This window comes from Dendropsophus ebraccatus, chromosome 4 (genome assembly GCF_027789765.1).
Source record: "Dendropsophus ebraccatus isolate aDenEbr1 chromosome 4, aDenEbr1.pat, whole genome shotgun sequence".
Classification (NCBI taxonomy): Eukaryota; Metazoa; Chordata; class Amphibia; order Anura; family Hylidae; genus Dendropsophus; species Dendropsophus ebraccatus.
The window spans coordinates 152990363-153006836 of NC_091457.1; the positions used below are offsets into that span (position 1 = coordinate 152990363).

Consider the following 16474-nt stretch of genomic DNA (forward strand, 5'->3'; position numbering starts at 1 on the left):
AATCCAGGGCCAGCAGCACTCATATACATAATCCAGGACCAGCAGCGCTCATATACATAATCCAGGCCCACCAGCGATCACATACATAATCCATGACCAGCAACACATACATTATCCAGGACCACCAGAGCTCATGTACATAATTCCAGGACCACCAGCACTGACAAACATAGTCCAGGGCTAGCACATACATAATCCAGGACCAGCAGTCTATTATATATCAGGCCTACATACAAGTGTATTATGACCAAATGTTTGCGCCCATATCACTGCCCAAGCTGACAGTATCATAGGGATGTATTACTCTTCCCGCTGTATAAGAATGAGTTCCCCAATACCAGCCTGTGATCAATACGTCTACAATTTGGCGCATTCATCATAACAACCGTATAAAGTGGATCTCCTGAAAAGCTAAATGTGTAGACTCTGCAGCCGTCCTTAAATGCCCGGTGATAGATGGTGATGCTGGGCCGGGGCTGGACCTAACTTCAAGTAGTCATCCCTTACACAACCACGTCCAGACCGACGCTATAAAGTTACCATGACGTGAAAAATAACAAACATGAAAAATAAGACTCAGGAAGGGTTAATCGAGGTCTTGTATTCGAGGAGCACAAACAGAAGCGTCTTGTTCCCATCCATGTAAACCACCAGAGAGATGGGTGTCACCGACCATTCCAAACATACCACTGCGCCTGCTCGAGCCCCTCTGGCTGCTCCTCCATTAACCCCTTCAAGGCCCCCCTGTTCCGCATTCGCTTTAAGAAGCTCCTGACTCAGGAAACGTACTTGCGTATCCCTCGTAGTGATGCAACAAATTCACTCTCTAAATCAATGTTCTCCAACCTGTGGCTCTCCAGCTGTTGCAAAACTACAACTCCCAGCATGCCCTGACAGCCTTCGGCTGTCAGGGCATGCTGGGAGTTGTAGTTTTGCAGCAGCTGGAGTGTTACAGGATAGAAAACATATTTCTTCTGTATAGATATCAATGAAATCCTATGCGGCGGTCCTGTGCCTTCATGTCCTGGGATCCTGTATACGCTTGCTGCAGTCTGCGCTCCCCGGGGGCACATACACACAAGCTGTTATCTCACATTCCCTCTATGTGACAGCTCAGCATTTCCATCCCAGTATGTTCGGCCGTCTACACATCAGGCAGGAAATCCACGGCCGGGGCCAGATCATCCGCACAGCCACAATCCTGCAGTGTAACGGGCTATAGGAATCAACACAGATAGATGACAGCTTAGAGATACAAATCAGGAAAAGAAATTTTTTTTTTTTTTTTTTTAAGCAAAAATATTTTGGTACAAATCAAATTTTCCAAAAATAAAAAAAAAAATAAAAAAAATTAGAACATAAAGTCTGAATTGTTCTAATTGCTTCGACGCTTCACAATGACGCAGTCAGCGAAAAAGCTTTAGAGACGTTCCAATAAGTACTCAGACCGATGGAACCAATTTCCACACACAGCGGAATAAAAATAACTCGTCGCCACAGAGGGGAAAGTGACTGCCAGGACTGACGAATGGGGGGAGGGGGGTAATCACAATCAGGCTCACACTGCATTGTACAGTTCTTTAATTATTCATAAAGTACATTTATTTCTGCTGCACTGGCATTCAGGGGGTTAACGCTTGGAGGTTTTTCAACCCAAAATAAGTGACGTGCAATTTGGTTTCCATGCTGGATTTTTCCACTGCATGAATAGAGGTCTGTAAAAACGCTGTTCGTGGATGATGGATTGTTGTTGGAGATGGTGTGGGTACTGGCGTCTGTGTCAAAAACAACAGGGACTTAAAATCGGTCCTCTGGCAAAAAAAAATAAAATTAATTAAAATTATATATACATTGGTGCTTTGGATTACAAGCATAATTTGTTCCGGGACCGCACATGTAAACCAAATTCACTCTTAAACCAAAGCAAAGTTTCCCATAAGAAATCATAGAAATGCAGACAATTGGTTCCACACACCAAATATAATGATTTATTATTCTGAATAACATGTAAAACTGATGAAACAAACATTCAGAAACAGCAGAAATGTGATATTATAAGTTACTGTACAGTATAGCAATCAGCATGTGGTGTATAATGTATAGTAAGTGCCTAACCCTGATAACACAGCAGCAGTGTGTATAGCTGAGTGTAAGTGCAGGAGTATTATAGCAGGAATGAAGAAGATAGGAAACACAAAGGCGGACAGAGACTGCAGGGAGCATAAAGGAATGAACAGGACATATGTGGGCACATACATGCAGCACTCTCTGTCCGGGGAGAGAAGGGTTACAGCTATGGAGAGATTATCTCCACAGTCCTGTCCCCTAAAGGAAGCCCCAGCCTGAGGTGGATCTGCTATGATTTGGAAGGTGAGGGAGACTTCCTGGGTCAGAGTACAGGGCTGAAGACCCCACCATGCAGACCAAGCCCCTCCTCCACTCGCCCTCCCACCCAGTATAGAGAGTTCTTAAACCAAAGCAATGCTCTTAAACCAAGTCATAATTTTTTAAAACTGTGAGCTCTTAAACCAAGTTACTCTTAAACCAAGGTACCACTGTAATATATATATATATATATATATATATATATATATATATCACACATCTCTCTCTCTCTAAATTATATATATATATATATATATATATATATATATATATATATATATATATATATATACACACACACACACATAGATATATATCTATCCATCTATATTTAAAATCAACTGGCATCAGAAAGTTATTCAGATTTGTAAATTACATCTATTAAAAAATCTCAAGCCTTCCAGTACTTATCCGCTGCTGTATGTCCTGCAGGAAGTGATGTATGCTTCCCAGTATGACACAGTGCTCCCTGCTGCCATCTCTGTCCTTGTCAGGAACTGTCCAGAGCAGTAACAAATCCCCATAAAAAAAACTCTTTTGCCCTGGACAGTTCGTGACATGGACAGAGGTGGCAGCAGAGAGCACTGTCATAGTGAAAAGAATACACCACTTCCCGCAGGACATACAGCAGCTGATAAGTATGGGAAGAATTGAGATTTATTTCTAATAGAAGTAAATTACACATTTCTGGCACTTTCTTGGACCAGGTGATGTGAAGGAATTTTTTTTTTTGTGAACTACCCCTTTAAGGCAGGGCTTCCCCAACCGGTTCCTCTTTAGTTGATGCTAAACTACAACTCCCAGCATCATGATAGAGAACCTCAGGTTGGGAATCACAACAGCCATTTTAGGTTTAGCAGTTCTTCCAGTTCTTTATCAATCCAGTTCTTTAGCAATCTTCCACTAACCCTCCCATTGTTTTTTTAGTTTGTCACTTCCCTTGCCTACTAGGGATGGTATGGTGTCTTTGGGGGTGTCCAGCAGCTGTTGGGGTTTGGTTCGTTCGTTGTTCGCTTGTCATGGCAGCTGTGTGGGCGGTGGGGGTCCTCAGGGTTGGAGTTGACTGGAGTGGACTTGGATGTGGTGGGAGGGGACCTCGGAGTGGTTCCGGACTCCCTTGAAATATAGACACTATTTGGGCCAGGCAGCAGTAGTTAGCCACTGACTAGGGTGGGGGTACAACCGCCATAAAGGAGGTCCAGTGGTATGCATGCAGGTGCTTAGTCTGGTGCCTCTGGGTCATGTTGCCCATCGGCTAGAGGCAAATCCTGTGTGCGGGTGGCATAAGGACATAAAAGCCGCCTGGGGGGTTTTGGGCTCCGAGGACCGCCCCATCAAGTATACCTGGATGTGTTATATGTTATATATGGTGTGACGGCAATTTGATATGTTGGTGTTTTATATAATTTTATACTGTTGTATAATAAACGGCTGCTGTGGCCATTAGTTTCCAACAAAGGTTGTCTGTGTTCATTGGGAAAGCGACCATAGGTACGGGGAGGGGGCAGGGCAGTAAGGGTATTGATAGGGCGGAATGGCCTTGTCAATACCCTGGTCATGATGGATTCTGCCATCTGATCTCCGGACAAATCTAAAACAAGGAACACAAAAAAAAAAAAAAGACGAAACTTGCAGAAAGTCTCCAGTGAGTCACAGTGACTCCCCCACAATCCACCCCCTCCACATCGGGGGGGGGGGGGGGGGACTAAAAAGCAGAACCAAGAGTCCGGTTTCCATGGAAACAGAGTAGACAAGGGAATCCTGAGATCGGCTGGCGTGACGGACACGATGATACGTACATATAAATGGTGATACTGGGTGTAAGAACGTATATAGGGAATGCACATATCCTCCATATTACATAACAGGAACGTGTGCGTCCACCTGTATCCATGTGCGGCTATGTAAGACAGGGAGAAGACAAGACGCCATTCACTTCCCAGAAGCCTGCCATCACCGTGCCAGCGGCGGCCATAGTCCGAGGATTCCTAGTAAAGAGTTACAGGGCGGGGTGCCAGCTCTTACTCACAACCCTCAAAGCTGCCTTTGTATCTGCGGCCCGGCTCACATTTTCCAGCCACACAGTGAATGGACTTCTGGTCAGAATTAAAGGGCAAGTCCCTCCATTTACATGAAGGCCTAGCAGTATACAGATCAGTCACCAGCTTGTCATTTGTAACGGTGGACGGAGGGGTCATTAAAATCTATAAAACTATTAAAAGTCATGTTTAAACAAAATCCATTAAAGTCATAAGGCAAACTGCTTTATACCGCTGATGAATACATAAAGGGGGCCTCTAGTCAGGACATACATGGGATGGGGTGAGGTGAGGCCAAACACATAAAACAAATGTGAAGATGTGTGAAGCTATAGTGTCCATGTAACCTTAAAATATTCACCTTAATAGTTATACATGTAACTACCAAGGTAGCGGCTGGTATAGGGCCCAACATCTAAGGGGCCCATTTACACACAGCAGTCAGGCATGCGCATCATTCAAGTACTGTGACATCACTGTGTGTATTATCCCTGTGCTGTGACATCGCTGTGTGTATTATCCCCGTACTGTGACATCACTGTGTGTATTCTCCCTGTACTGTGACATCACTGTGTATTCTCCCTGTACTGTGACTATATATATATGGCGTGGGGCCCCAGTCACAGCTTTGCTATATGTTATACCATTGATTACAGTAGACACTGCCCCACTGTCACTTCTAGGTTAGTACAGAGCTTCTGGCTTTGGATGTCCCTGTTCTTATGACGCCATATCACAGGATATCCTCTGTATGCTGACAGCAGTGTAAGGAGGGGAGAAAGCTTCTTCTGACACCTTCACCAGATGAACAAAGAAAGGAAGGAAAAGCCAAAACCCTTGCATCTATGTGGCCATATAGTGATGGGAGGACAAGACGCCTCTTCTTAACCAAGCAGCTGGTTTACAAACCCACTGATGTCAGAGCACAAGACCAGACAGACCTCTAATGTGTATGGGGGTGTGTGGAAGACAAGGACAGGGTGTTGCCAATATACCATGCCTTATCCTTTTGTTCTCAGGGATAAAAAGGTGACACCAGAGGTTTCTGGTAGTGGGTTTGATCCTTTCATTCATTCAGGAGACATGCATGCTCAGTTGAGCTGATCATGCATGGACCTATTTAAATTTGGGGGGGAATAGTGGATGACCAAAAGTGCATAAGGCTGACCTATGGCTTCAAAACTACAATTCCCGTCATGAAAAAAGCTTTAGCTGTGTATGCATGATGGGAATTGTAGTTTTGCAACAGCTGGAGGACCAAAGTTTTCTCACGCCTTGTGTCATAACCAGATCCGTCAGCTACACTGCAACAATCCTATTGTGTCGTCTGGCCCCTGGTTATGTTCCTGGCCCTGTCACATCCTGACTGCTATCCTGGTGTTGATCCCTGGCTACACTACTACTATCACCACCACCACTACCCTCTTGCAGCAAAGCCTGCACCTCCTTGCAATGGTTAAGGATGAACCCCAGGATCCCTTGGACATCGCACCCTGGTCTGTGCAGTTCATGACATTCACTTACCCATACCTATATGTATATATGATACATAGCAGTGATATATATATATCTGTCCCTATAGGGAGAGCTCAGGGTCTAGCATGCACATAACCTGTGACTGCGGTGCACGCTGACCACCATTCACTTGATATATAGAAGTAGAATGCAGAGGACTGGGGGGGGGGGGCAGGAGCTCAGGGGCGCTCGCCGTCATTGTATGGTGCCGCAGTGGGCGGCAGGGACAAGCTGTGTGCACACCGCCATGACTCCAGATGGCTTCAGTGCTGTCACCCAGAGGACCATAACTTCACACACGGTTACTATGGCAACCATGGATAACAGGGGGGGGGGGGGCAAAGCATTACATCTCTAATCTGGAAGGAAGAGGATTGCATAAAATGAGTCCGCACGGGGTCACGACGGAGACGCTAAGCAGCTTCACGCCGAGGATCCATAAAGTCTATTCATCATAATGCTGAAAAAAGAAAAAGTTCTATGGACGGATAATCCGCATCTGGACCAAACATTTAGCATATAAAGGGATTTAGGATTCCTTTACTGTATGCTGTAAAATCAGTGTGTTTTTTTTAGAACCTGTGGCTTTCCAGCTGTTGCTAAACTACAACACCCAGGATGCCCAGACAACCTTAGGCATGCTGGGAGTTGTAGTTTTGCAACAGATGGAGAGCTACAGATTGGAAAACATTGCTGTAAATGATGAAAACAATACAAGAAAGATGGAGGAGGGCTGGACTAGGTAATGTATAATGCAGCGTACGGCCTATGGGGATAACAACAAAAACCGCTGAAGGCAGAGACCACATTGATGTCTGCACTGATCTCTATATCCATCTGACAGGATGGGGATAGGGAACCTTGGCTCTCCAGCTGTTGCAAAACTTCAACTCCCATCATGCCTGGACAGACAAAGCTAAAGCATGATGGGAGTTGTAGTTTTTCAACAGTTGGAGAGCCAAGGTTTGCTACCCCCGATGATCGGTGGGTCATCTGCAGCAATACATTATACTGACAAGTCACAGCAATCACTGAGCTCAGGGAGATCAGTGAAAAAATTCTATAAAGTACTGACTCAAATGTCTCCATTGATGCCCCCTGCAAATTTAAATATGCAAAAAAGGAGTTTGTGGAGCCTCGGTGGCGAGTTTCAAAACACAGAAATAGCCAGATATCCCTAGCCTGTTGCCAAGGGGTGCCTCCAGATCGGGAGGGCACCAAACCACCCTCATACATAGCCCCCTGAGGCCCACTCGGTAGTGAGTATTGGAACATGTGATTTGTTGGTTGATTTTTCATTGCCCCTGTTAGCCAGAATCCTGCTCCACACTGACGAGGGGCAAATACCCCAAAACAGCTGTCTATGGATGGATGCCTGCCTTGGTAAACCTTTGTCATGTCGCAATACTCGCAACAGAGTTAGACTTTGACACAAAAGGGGCCACCATGGTGTTTCCCTTTTTATGTTCCAATACTCGCAAGGGGTTACGTATCGGGGTGGTGTGGTGCTCTCCCCAGGCACCCCGTGGCCATAGGCTAGTGATATCTGACTATTGCCGTGTTTTGAGACTCCCAACTGAGGCTCCACTGACCCTTTTTTGCATAAATACATTATACTGCAGATTTATACCCCCCATTAAACTTAGTCGCTAGAATATTCACTTCACATCTGCAAGAAGAGGATATGATGCAGACTGAAAAATCTACACGGAGAAAAAAAAAAAAAAAACTGCAGCGCTAATTCACATGTGCTGGAAATACTGCAAACAGGTGAAATCCGCAGTGCACGGAAATTGACCCCTGTATTTAACCCATTCATGTAGCACAAGGGACATTCGCTGTGTTTCCAGAGAAACAAGTTTGCTCAGATTTGCAATGGAAAAACCTGCAGCCTTTTCAGCCCACCCCCAATGCATGTATGCCATGTCCTGCCTCTGTCTCTATGGGGCCCAGCAGCATTCTCCTTGTAATCTCGGGCTGTTCTGGGTCTTTTTGCACATATTGAGAATTTAGGATCGCTGCCCCATTACCAGTGAATGGTATAAACCCCAATCTGCCGCCCTCCAGCTGTGGCAAAACTACAAATCCCATCATGCCTGGATAGCTAAAAGGGTGTTTGGGCCTGATGGGAGTAGTAGTTTTGTTGCAGGTTGTACACCCCTGTATAAGACATGACTACAGCCCTGGGTTTACATCCAATACGTAACAGACAAGAAATGTCAGGATGCCCGGAGAAGCAGGAGATCGGCTCACTCAGTCCGTACAAGAGTTTCCATGGTAACCAGACACTTGTAAGCGCAAATACTGATAATAGCTTCAAGATGTAAAGTGACCGAATCCGTAATCTGACAATATTCACACTCTGCATAGAGCGCGCCTCCTACACACTGAGCTAACCTATCACATGTAATATTGTATTATTCCGCTGCACACGTGGATGGAACATATGTCTCTTATACAGAAACCAATACCCCAGGACCCACAGACATCAGCAGGCCACACTATAACATCATGTATATGAGGAATTAAACCTGCGACATGAAATCAGATCATTATGGATAGATTCACAAGCTGATTTTTATGTTGTTTTTTTTTCTCACCTCTCTCCGTGCCGCAGCTGTACAGGATCGCCACTTCAGGAACCCACGCCGGGCAACAGGATCTCCTGCACAGCCGACATCACGACCTGGTTGGTGGACTGCCCGCTCAGTCAGTCAGTGACTAGGGCGGGACACCACTGCAGTCACCGATTGGCTGAGCGCACAATCCATCAGCCGGGACAGGTATTTTCCCCCTCAGAACTTGTAAAAATGCCTTCTGGCGGGGTCCTGCAGCCTGTGAACCTGTTCACACGGGCACAGGGAGAGGTAAGTAATTATTGTTAATTAAGTTTTCCCTTGCCCCTGATGAAATTTTTCCAATGGCCCCACTCATGGGCTTTCCACATTTGTTTTATGATTTCTGGCTATGAATTATAATGGAGGTTCTTTCAAAGATGCAGCTATAGGGGTTCACAGAGGTTGCAGTTGTGATGGGGCCGCATAGTCTAGGGTCTCCCTGCTGTCATTCATATGTACTCTCCCTATAATGCAAGGTAGCACCTGATGTCTGGAGGACAGCACTAGGACAGTTTGCTACGTCCCTGGTTGAGCTTTGAGAGGATACTCTGCTGTCCTGCCCATCCAGTGACCACCATATCCCCAAGTCAGGTGTGCTCCAACCCGCTATAAAGAGCTGCCCACGTGCATTCTGAGAAGGGACGGATATAAGTCGGAGGGGCCGCAACATACTTGGGAGCAGGCCTGATACTGTGCATGGACCACAATCAGGGGCGCCGCAATCATGAGGCGACCTGAGTCGTCTGCCTCAGGCGGCGCCACCAGCTGTCTTCATGGGGGCGGCATTCCAGGGCCGCTTTAACCAGAGGGCACATGGTGCACGTGCACCGGGCCCACTGGTTAAAGGGGCCCCCCCGAGCAGGCCGGCCGTTGCTATGTGCGACCAATGCGGTCGCACAGGGCTCCGGCCACCAGCCTGTCAGGGGGGAGCGCCATGGATGGGTAATCTACTTACCCCTCCATGGCGCCCCCTGCAGGGCCCCCCCGTCCGCCGCTGCCCCCGCCCGCCCGCTGCTGCTGCGGCGCGTCAGCGCTGCAGCAGCAGCGACACTGACAGAGAGAGAGCCATTGGCTCCCTCCCTGTCAGTCACTCTTGTGGCCGCACTTCCTGCGGTCACAAGAGGCCACACTCTCCCTCTAGCGGCCGACGTCACTAGAGCGTCGGCGCGAGGGTGAGGGGAGTGCAGCCTCTTGTGACCGCAGGAAGTGCGGCCACAAGAGGGAAGAGAAGAGGAACGCGTGGACCTAGGTGAGTAACAGTGTTTGTTTTTTTCAATGTTATATGGGAGGAGGAGCTATATACTATTGGGGAGCACAGGGGGCTATATACTATGGGGGGCAGAGGGGGCTATATACTATGGGGGAGAACGGGGGCTATATACTATGGGGGAGAACGGGGGCTATATACTATTGGGGAGCACAGGGGGCTATATACTATGGGGGGCAGAGGGGGCTATATACTATGGGGGAGAACGGGGGCTATATACTATGGGGGAGAACGGGGGCTATATACTATTGGGGAGCACAGGGGGCTATATACTATGGGGGAGCATAGGGGACTATATACTACTGGGGAGCACAGGGGTCTATATACTATGGGGAGCACAGGGAAGCTATATACTATGGGGGAGCACAGGGGGCTATATAGTACTGGGGAGCACAGGGGGCTATATACTACTGGGGAGCACAGGGAAGCTATATACTATGGGGGAGCACAGGGGAGCTATATACTACTGGGGAGCACAGGGGAGCTATATACTACTGGGGAGCACAGGGGGCTATATACTACTGGGGAGCACAGGGGTCTATATACTATGGGGAGCACAGGGAAGCTATATACTATGGGGGAGCACAGGGGGCTATATACTATGGGGGAGAACAGGGGGCTATATACTATGGGGGAGCACAGGGAGCTATATACTATGGGGGAGGACAGGGGGCTATATACTATGGGGGAGGACAGGGGGCTATATACTATGGGGGAGCACAGGGGAGCTATATACTATGGGGGAGCACAGGGGGCTATATACTATGGGGGAGGACAGGGGGCTATATACTATGGGGGAGCACAGGGGAGCTATATACTATGGGGGAGCACAGGGGGCTATATACTATGGGGGAGGACAGGGGGCTATATACTATTGGGGAGCACAGGGGAGCTATATACTATGGGGGAGCACAGGGGACTATATACTACTGGGGAGCACAGGGGTCTATATACTATGGGGAGCACAGGGGGTCTATATACTATGGGGAGCACAGGGGAGCTATATACTATGGGGGAGCACAGGGGAGCTATATACTACTTGGGAGCACAGGGGACTATATACTACTGGGGAGCACAGGGGTCTATATACTATGGGGAGCACAGGGAAGCTATATACTATGGGGGAGCACAGGGGAGCTATATACTACTGGGGAGCACAGGGGAGCTATATACTACTGGGGAGCACAGGGGGCTATATACTACTGGGGAGCACAGGGGGCTATATACTATGGGGGAGCACAGGGGGCTATATACTATGGGGGAGCACAGGGGAGCTATATACTATGGGGGAGCACAGGGGACTATATACTACTGGGGAGCACAGGGGTCTATATACTATGGGGAACACAGGGAAGCTATATACTATGGGGGAGCACAGGGGAGCTATATATTACTGGGGAGCACAGGGGAGCTATATACTACTGGGGAGCACAGGGGGCTATATACTACTGGGGAGCACAGGGGGCTATATACTATGGGGGAGCACAGGGGGCTATATACTATGGGGGAGCACAGGGGAGCTATATACTATGGGGGAGCACAGGGGACTATATACTACTGGGGAGCACAGGGGTCTATATACTATGGGGAACACAGGGAAGCTATATACTATGGGGGAGCACAGGGGAGCTATATATTACTGGGGAGCACAGGGGAGCTATATACTACTGGGGAGCACAGGGGGCTATATACTACTGGGGAGCACAGGGGAGCTATATACTATGGGGGAGCACAGGGGGCTATATACTATGGGGGAGCACAGGGGGCTATATACTATGGGGGAGCACAGGGGGCTATATACTATGGGGGAGCACAGGGGGCTATATACTATGGGGGAGCACAGGGGAGCTATATACTATTGTGGGAGAGCACAGGGGGGGCTATATACTACTGGGGAGAGTGCACAGGGGGGCTATATACTAATGGGGGAGCGCACAGGAGGGCTGTATATAACTGGAGGAGCACATGAGGGGCTATATACTACAGGGACACCTTAAAACTATGGAGGCACAGAGGGGTGTAACTATGTAGGAGTACAGAGGGGTGTAACTACTGTATAGAGGTACAAGGGACCTAACTACTGTATGTGTTGGAGCCTAAAATATTTGTCTGGCAGATTCTGGAGAGAAGATTCACAGCCAGGAGAAGACTTCAAGGTGGCCCAGGCTGGATGGAGAGAAAAAGAAAAGGTGACAGACTCTGATCGGAGAAGACGCCTCCGGTGAGTCACTGGATGTAACTGCACTCTGTTATAGGGTTGTAGTGTTATTGGCGGTATTATGTAATGGTATCATTGGTGATATCTTTCTGTTTTGTTTAGTGCAGTTTTTATGTAATATATAATCACTGTATGGTGGAAATAGTGTTATGAGGTAACTACTGTATGTATTGGGGCTCTTGATACAGTGTGGGGGCAAATTCAGTACATTATACAATGTGCCGAAAGGGAAGGGGGGGCCCACTCTTGAGGGCTGTGCACTGGGCCCACCAATGTATTAAAACGGCCCTGCAGCATTCAGTGGCAGACTATAATATGAGCGGTTCGGGCGGCCGCCCACATTATAATCCGCCACTGATTGTACCATGTACCGGAGTCCCCCTGCGCCCGGACAGCATCTGTAATGAGATGCTGTGAGCGGGGGAGACTGTATTCATAAGCGCCGCGCTGTTACTACAGCGCGGCGCTTATGAATACAGTCTCCGATGCTGTCCGGGCGCGGGGGGACTCCGGTAAATGCATTCCACGTCCGTGATCCGTCAGGATCACGGAACGTGGGAATGCAGCCTTAGTCCCCCGGCTGATGTGCGGCTGCCGGAGGTGTCCCATCCTGTCCCCGGCAGCGCACGCATCAGAGAGATCCCCGTGCGCCGGAAGTCACAGCCACAGGCACACGGAGAGCTCTCTGATGCGCGCGCTGCCGGGGACAGGACGGGACACCCCGGGCAGCCGCACATCAGCCGGGACCAGACCAGAGAGGCTCGACGGGGGAACGGAGGGCAGGTGAGTTGTGTGCTGTTTTTTGTTTTATCTGCTGTGCAGGGGGGGGGGGGGGGGGGGGAGAGGGGGACCATATATAAGGTAGGGGGGGAAGAGGGGGACCATCTATAAGGTAGGGGGGGAAGAGGGGGACCATCTATAAGGGAGGGGGGAAAGAGGGGGACCATCTATAAGGTAGGGGGGAAAGAGGGGGACCATCTATAAGGTAGGGGGGGAAGAGGGGGACGATCTATAAGGGGGGACCATCTATAAGGGAGGGGGAGAGGGAAGAGGGGGACCATCTATAGGGGGGGGAAGGGGACCATCTATAAGGGAGGGGGGAAAGAGGGGGACCATCTATAAGGGGGGGACCATCTATAAGGGGGGGGAAAGAGGGGGGCCATCTATAAGGGAGGGGCGGGAGGGGGACTGTCTATAAGGGGGGGGGGGAGAGGGGGACCATCTATAGGGGGGGGGAAGGGGACCATCTATAAGGGAGGGGGGAAAGAGGGGGACCATCTATAAGGGGGGGCCATCTATAAGGGAGGGGGGAAAGAGGGGGACCATCTATAAGGGGGGGACCATCTATAAGGGAGGGGCGGGAGGGGGACTGTCTATAAGGGGGGGGGAAGAGGGGGACCATCTATAAGGGGGGGGGAAGAGGGGGACCATCTATAAGGGGGCATCTATAAGGGAGGGGGGAGAGGGGGACCATCTATAAGGGGGGGAGGGGGACCATCTTTAAGGGAGAGGGGACCATCTATAAGGGAGGGGGAGAGGGGGACCATCTATAAGGGAGAGGGGACCATCTATAAGGGGGGGGAAGAGGGGGACCATCTATAAGGGGGGGGGGAGAGGGGGACCATCTATAAGGGGGGGAGAGAGGGAAGAGGGGGACCATCTATAAGGGGGGGGAGAGGGGGACCATCTATAAGGGGGGGGAGAGAGGGAAGAGGGGGACCATCTATAAGGGGGGGGGGGAAGAGGGGGACCATCTATAAGGGAGGGGAAAGAGGGGGACCATCTATAAGGGGGAAAGAGGGGAGAGGGGGACCATCTATAAGGGGGAAAGAGGGGGGAGGGGGACCATCTATAAGGGAGGGGAAAGAGGGGGACCATTTATAAGGGAGGGGGGAGAGGGGGACCATCTATAAGGGAGGGGGGAGAGGGGGACCATCTATAAGGGAGGGGGGAGAGGGGGACTATCTATAAGGGGGGGGAGAGGGGGACCATCTATAAGGGGGGGGGGACCATCTATAAGGGGGGGAAGAGGGGGACCATCTATAAGGGGGGAGGAGGGGGACCATCTCCTAAAAGATCAGCACCCTCCTCTCCTGACATCCTCTGTGCTGCTGGGACTTCTCCTATAGGATTAGCACCCTCCTCTCCTGACATCCTCTGTGCTGCTGGGACCTCTCCTATAGGATTAGCACCCTCATCTCCTGACATCCTCTGTGCTGCTGGGACCTCTCCTATAGGATTAGCCCCCTCCTCTCCTGACATCCTCTGTGCTGCTGGGACCTCTCCTATAGGATTAGCCCCCTCCTCTCCTGACATCCTCTGTGCAGAAAGGGACCAAACATTATGTTTATTGGGGACAGCAGTGGGGGGGGGGGGGCAGTAGTGGATTATAATGTGGGCGGATTGACGGGGGGGGGGGGGGGGGGGGGGGCGTCATTCTATAGTTCGCCTCGGGCAGCAGAGAGGCTAGAATCACCCCTGACCACAATGCAGAATACTGAGCCTTTGCAGAGCCAATACACTGGCGAGGGTGAGAGAGTGGGATGCAGTCAGCCATCACACCACTTCATATGAAGACGAGACCCCACAGTGAAGCAGCTACAAAACCACAACATCGCCAAGATCTCCATGAATCCTGAAGCTGTCAATGGCCCATTGCTCAACTCAACAGATAGCATTACAGCTCCCTGGGCCTGGTGAGATACAGGCACTAAATTTATATGTGATGGGCAGATGTCTATTCTATCTGCTACTTACGGTGATGGAGGGGGCACAGTCAAGGCTCAGAAAAGGTCTTGTATGGGCCGAGCAGTTATATCACTTGGTTTACCGACTTTCTAGCGAGTATATCACTGTATTAGAGATCGGTGCGAGTTCAGCACGCCCAAATACGACTGTTCGTCATTTGAATACCAGTGGCTGAAGAAGTCGGATGCAGCCCTAGGGAGTCCAGGAAAATATTGATACATTCATAGGCCATAGGCTGTATCAATGCTTACCAGACTTCCTAGGGTCGCATCCAACTTCTTCAGCCACCGGTATTCAAATGCTGAGCTATAACAGTTTCACTATTCTTCTTTTGATGGAAACCCAGCTAAGATGTAGACAGAGCTTTACATATAAACTCATATAAAAACGACAGCGTCTTCTCATAACACATCATAAAGACGACAATGATTCAACCGGCAGAAGACAAAGATGCGATTCTTGCAGCGTCTACACTAGCGGCTCTAAATAATCAGCTCCTTTATAGGAGTCCAGAATAGGAGAAGTATATACCAGACAATAGGCTAATAAACCGGCCATTATATACTGCCTGGTCCTCAGGAACACAATGGACGTTATCAGGGTAGGATAATAGAGAGATGCAGATACCCATTTACGTTACTAATAAATTTTTATCATCAGATCTGAGTCCATAAAGAGAGGATTGAGCATAAAAAAAAGTGCAACAAAGTACAATACAAAGTATGTGAGTGTTAGGATAAAGCACAGATAATAGAACCCCCCCGAGCCCCTTACCATCTGAATAGGCTTCTTCCTCAGGTCTCTCTCGGTCACCAGCTTTTCATGGTCCGTTACATAGAGTCCGCGCTGTGCCAAGGCTTGGATGACGGCATCGTGCCCCAGGAGGGGTTTGGCTGTATCGCTCTTAAGAATAAGACTCCCTGCCCGACAGTACAAGTCTGCGGAGAGGAGAAGGTTCACCACGGGCGGCTTCATATGCTCCTGGTCATACTGATCCGTATAGAAAGGCTCCTGCAGCTCCTCGGGGATATTTTCTGAAAGAGACCAAAAAAAGAAAAAGTGAAGAGGTTTAGCCTCAGGAAAACAATGTCAGACTTAAAGGGGTACTCCTGCAAATCAGCTGGTGTCAGAAAGTTATACAGATTTGTAAATTACTTCTATTTAAATTCTCCAGTCTTCCATTACTTATCATCTGCTGTATGTCCAGCAGGAAGTAGTGTATTCTTTCCATTCTGGCACAGTGCTCTCTGCTGCCCTCTCTGTCCATGTCAGGAACTGTCCAGAGCAGGAAAGGTTTTCTTTGGGGATTTGCTGCTGCTCTGGATAGTACCTGCCATTGACAAAGGATTCAAAAGAACGATGGTTGACCTCAGGTAGATCAACCAAAACACTGCAGAGACACCATCACGTGTTTCTCAATGTTAGTGTATCTAGCAACATTGCTCCTGGGAAGACAAATATACAAAAATGCTGCGGTCGGAGACGCCATCACACGTTTCTCAACATCAGTCAACTGGCCAGATCTTATACTGGGAAGGAACAACCAAGCCAAGGAGGGTCTCCAGGACCCCATATATTATGAAATATAGATTATTGCTTTAAGATCTTTAACCAAACTTACATTCTATCCCATAGGCCCTGATTCAGAAAACACTGCATATATCAATAGTTCAACAGAATAAAT

General features: G+C 48.9%; 1 protein-coding gene across 2 annotated transcripts in view; it reads right to left on the reverse strand.

The window, feature by feature from the left end:
• CAMSAP2 (calmodulin regulated spectrin associated protein family member 2) overlaps positions 1-16474 on the reverse strand; it is a 77767-nt gene that overhangs the window by 46694 nt on the left and 14599 nt on the right. For both annotated transcript variants that reach the window (XM_069967491.1, XM_069967490.1), the window contains exon 3: positions 15565-15824. In XM_069967491.1, the coding sequence (XP_069823592.1) occupies positions 15565-15824 (260 nt within the window). The remainder of the gene's footprint in view (positions 1-15564; positions 15825-16474) is intronic.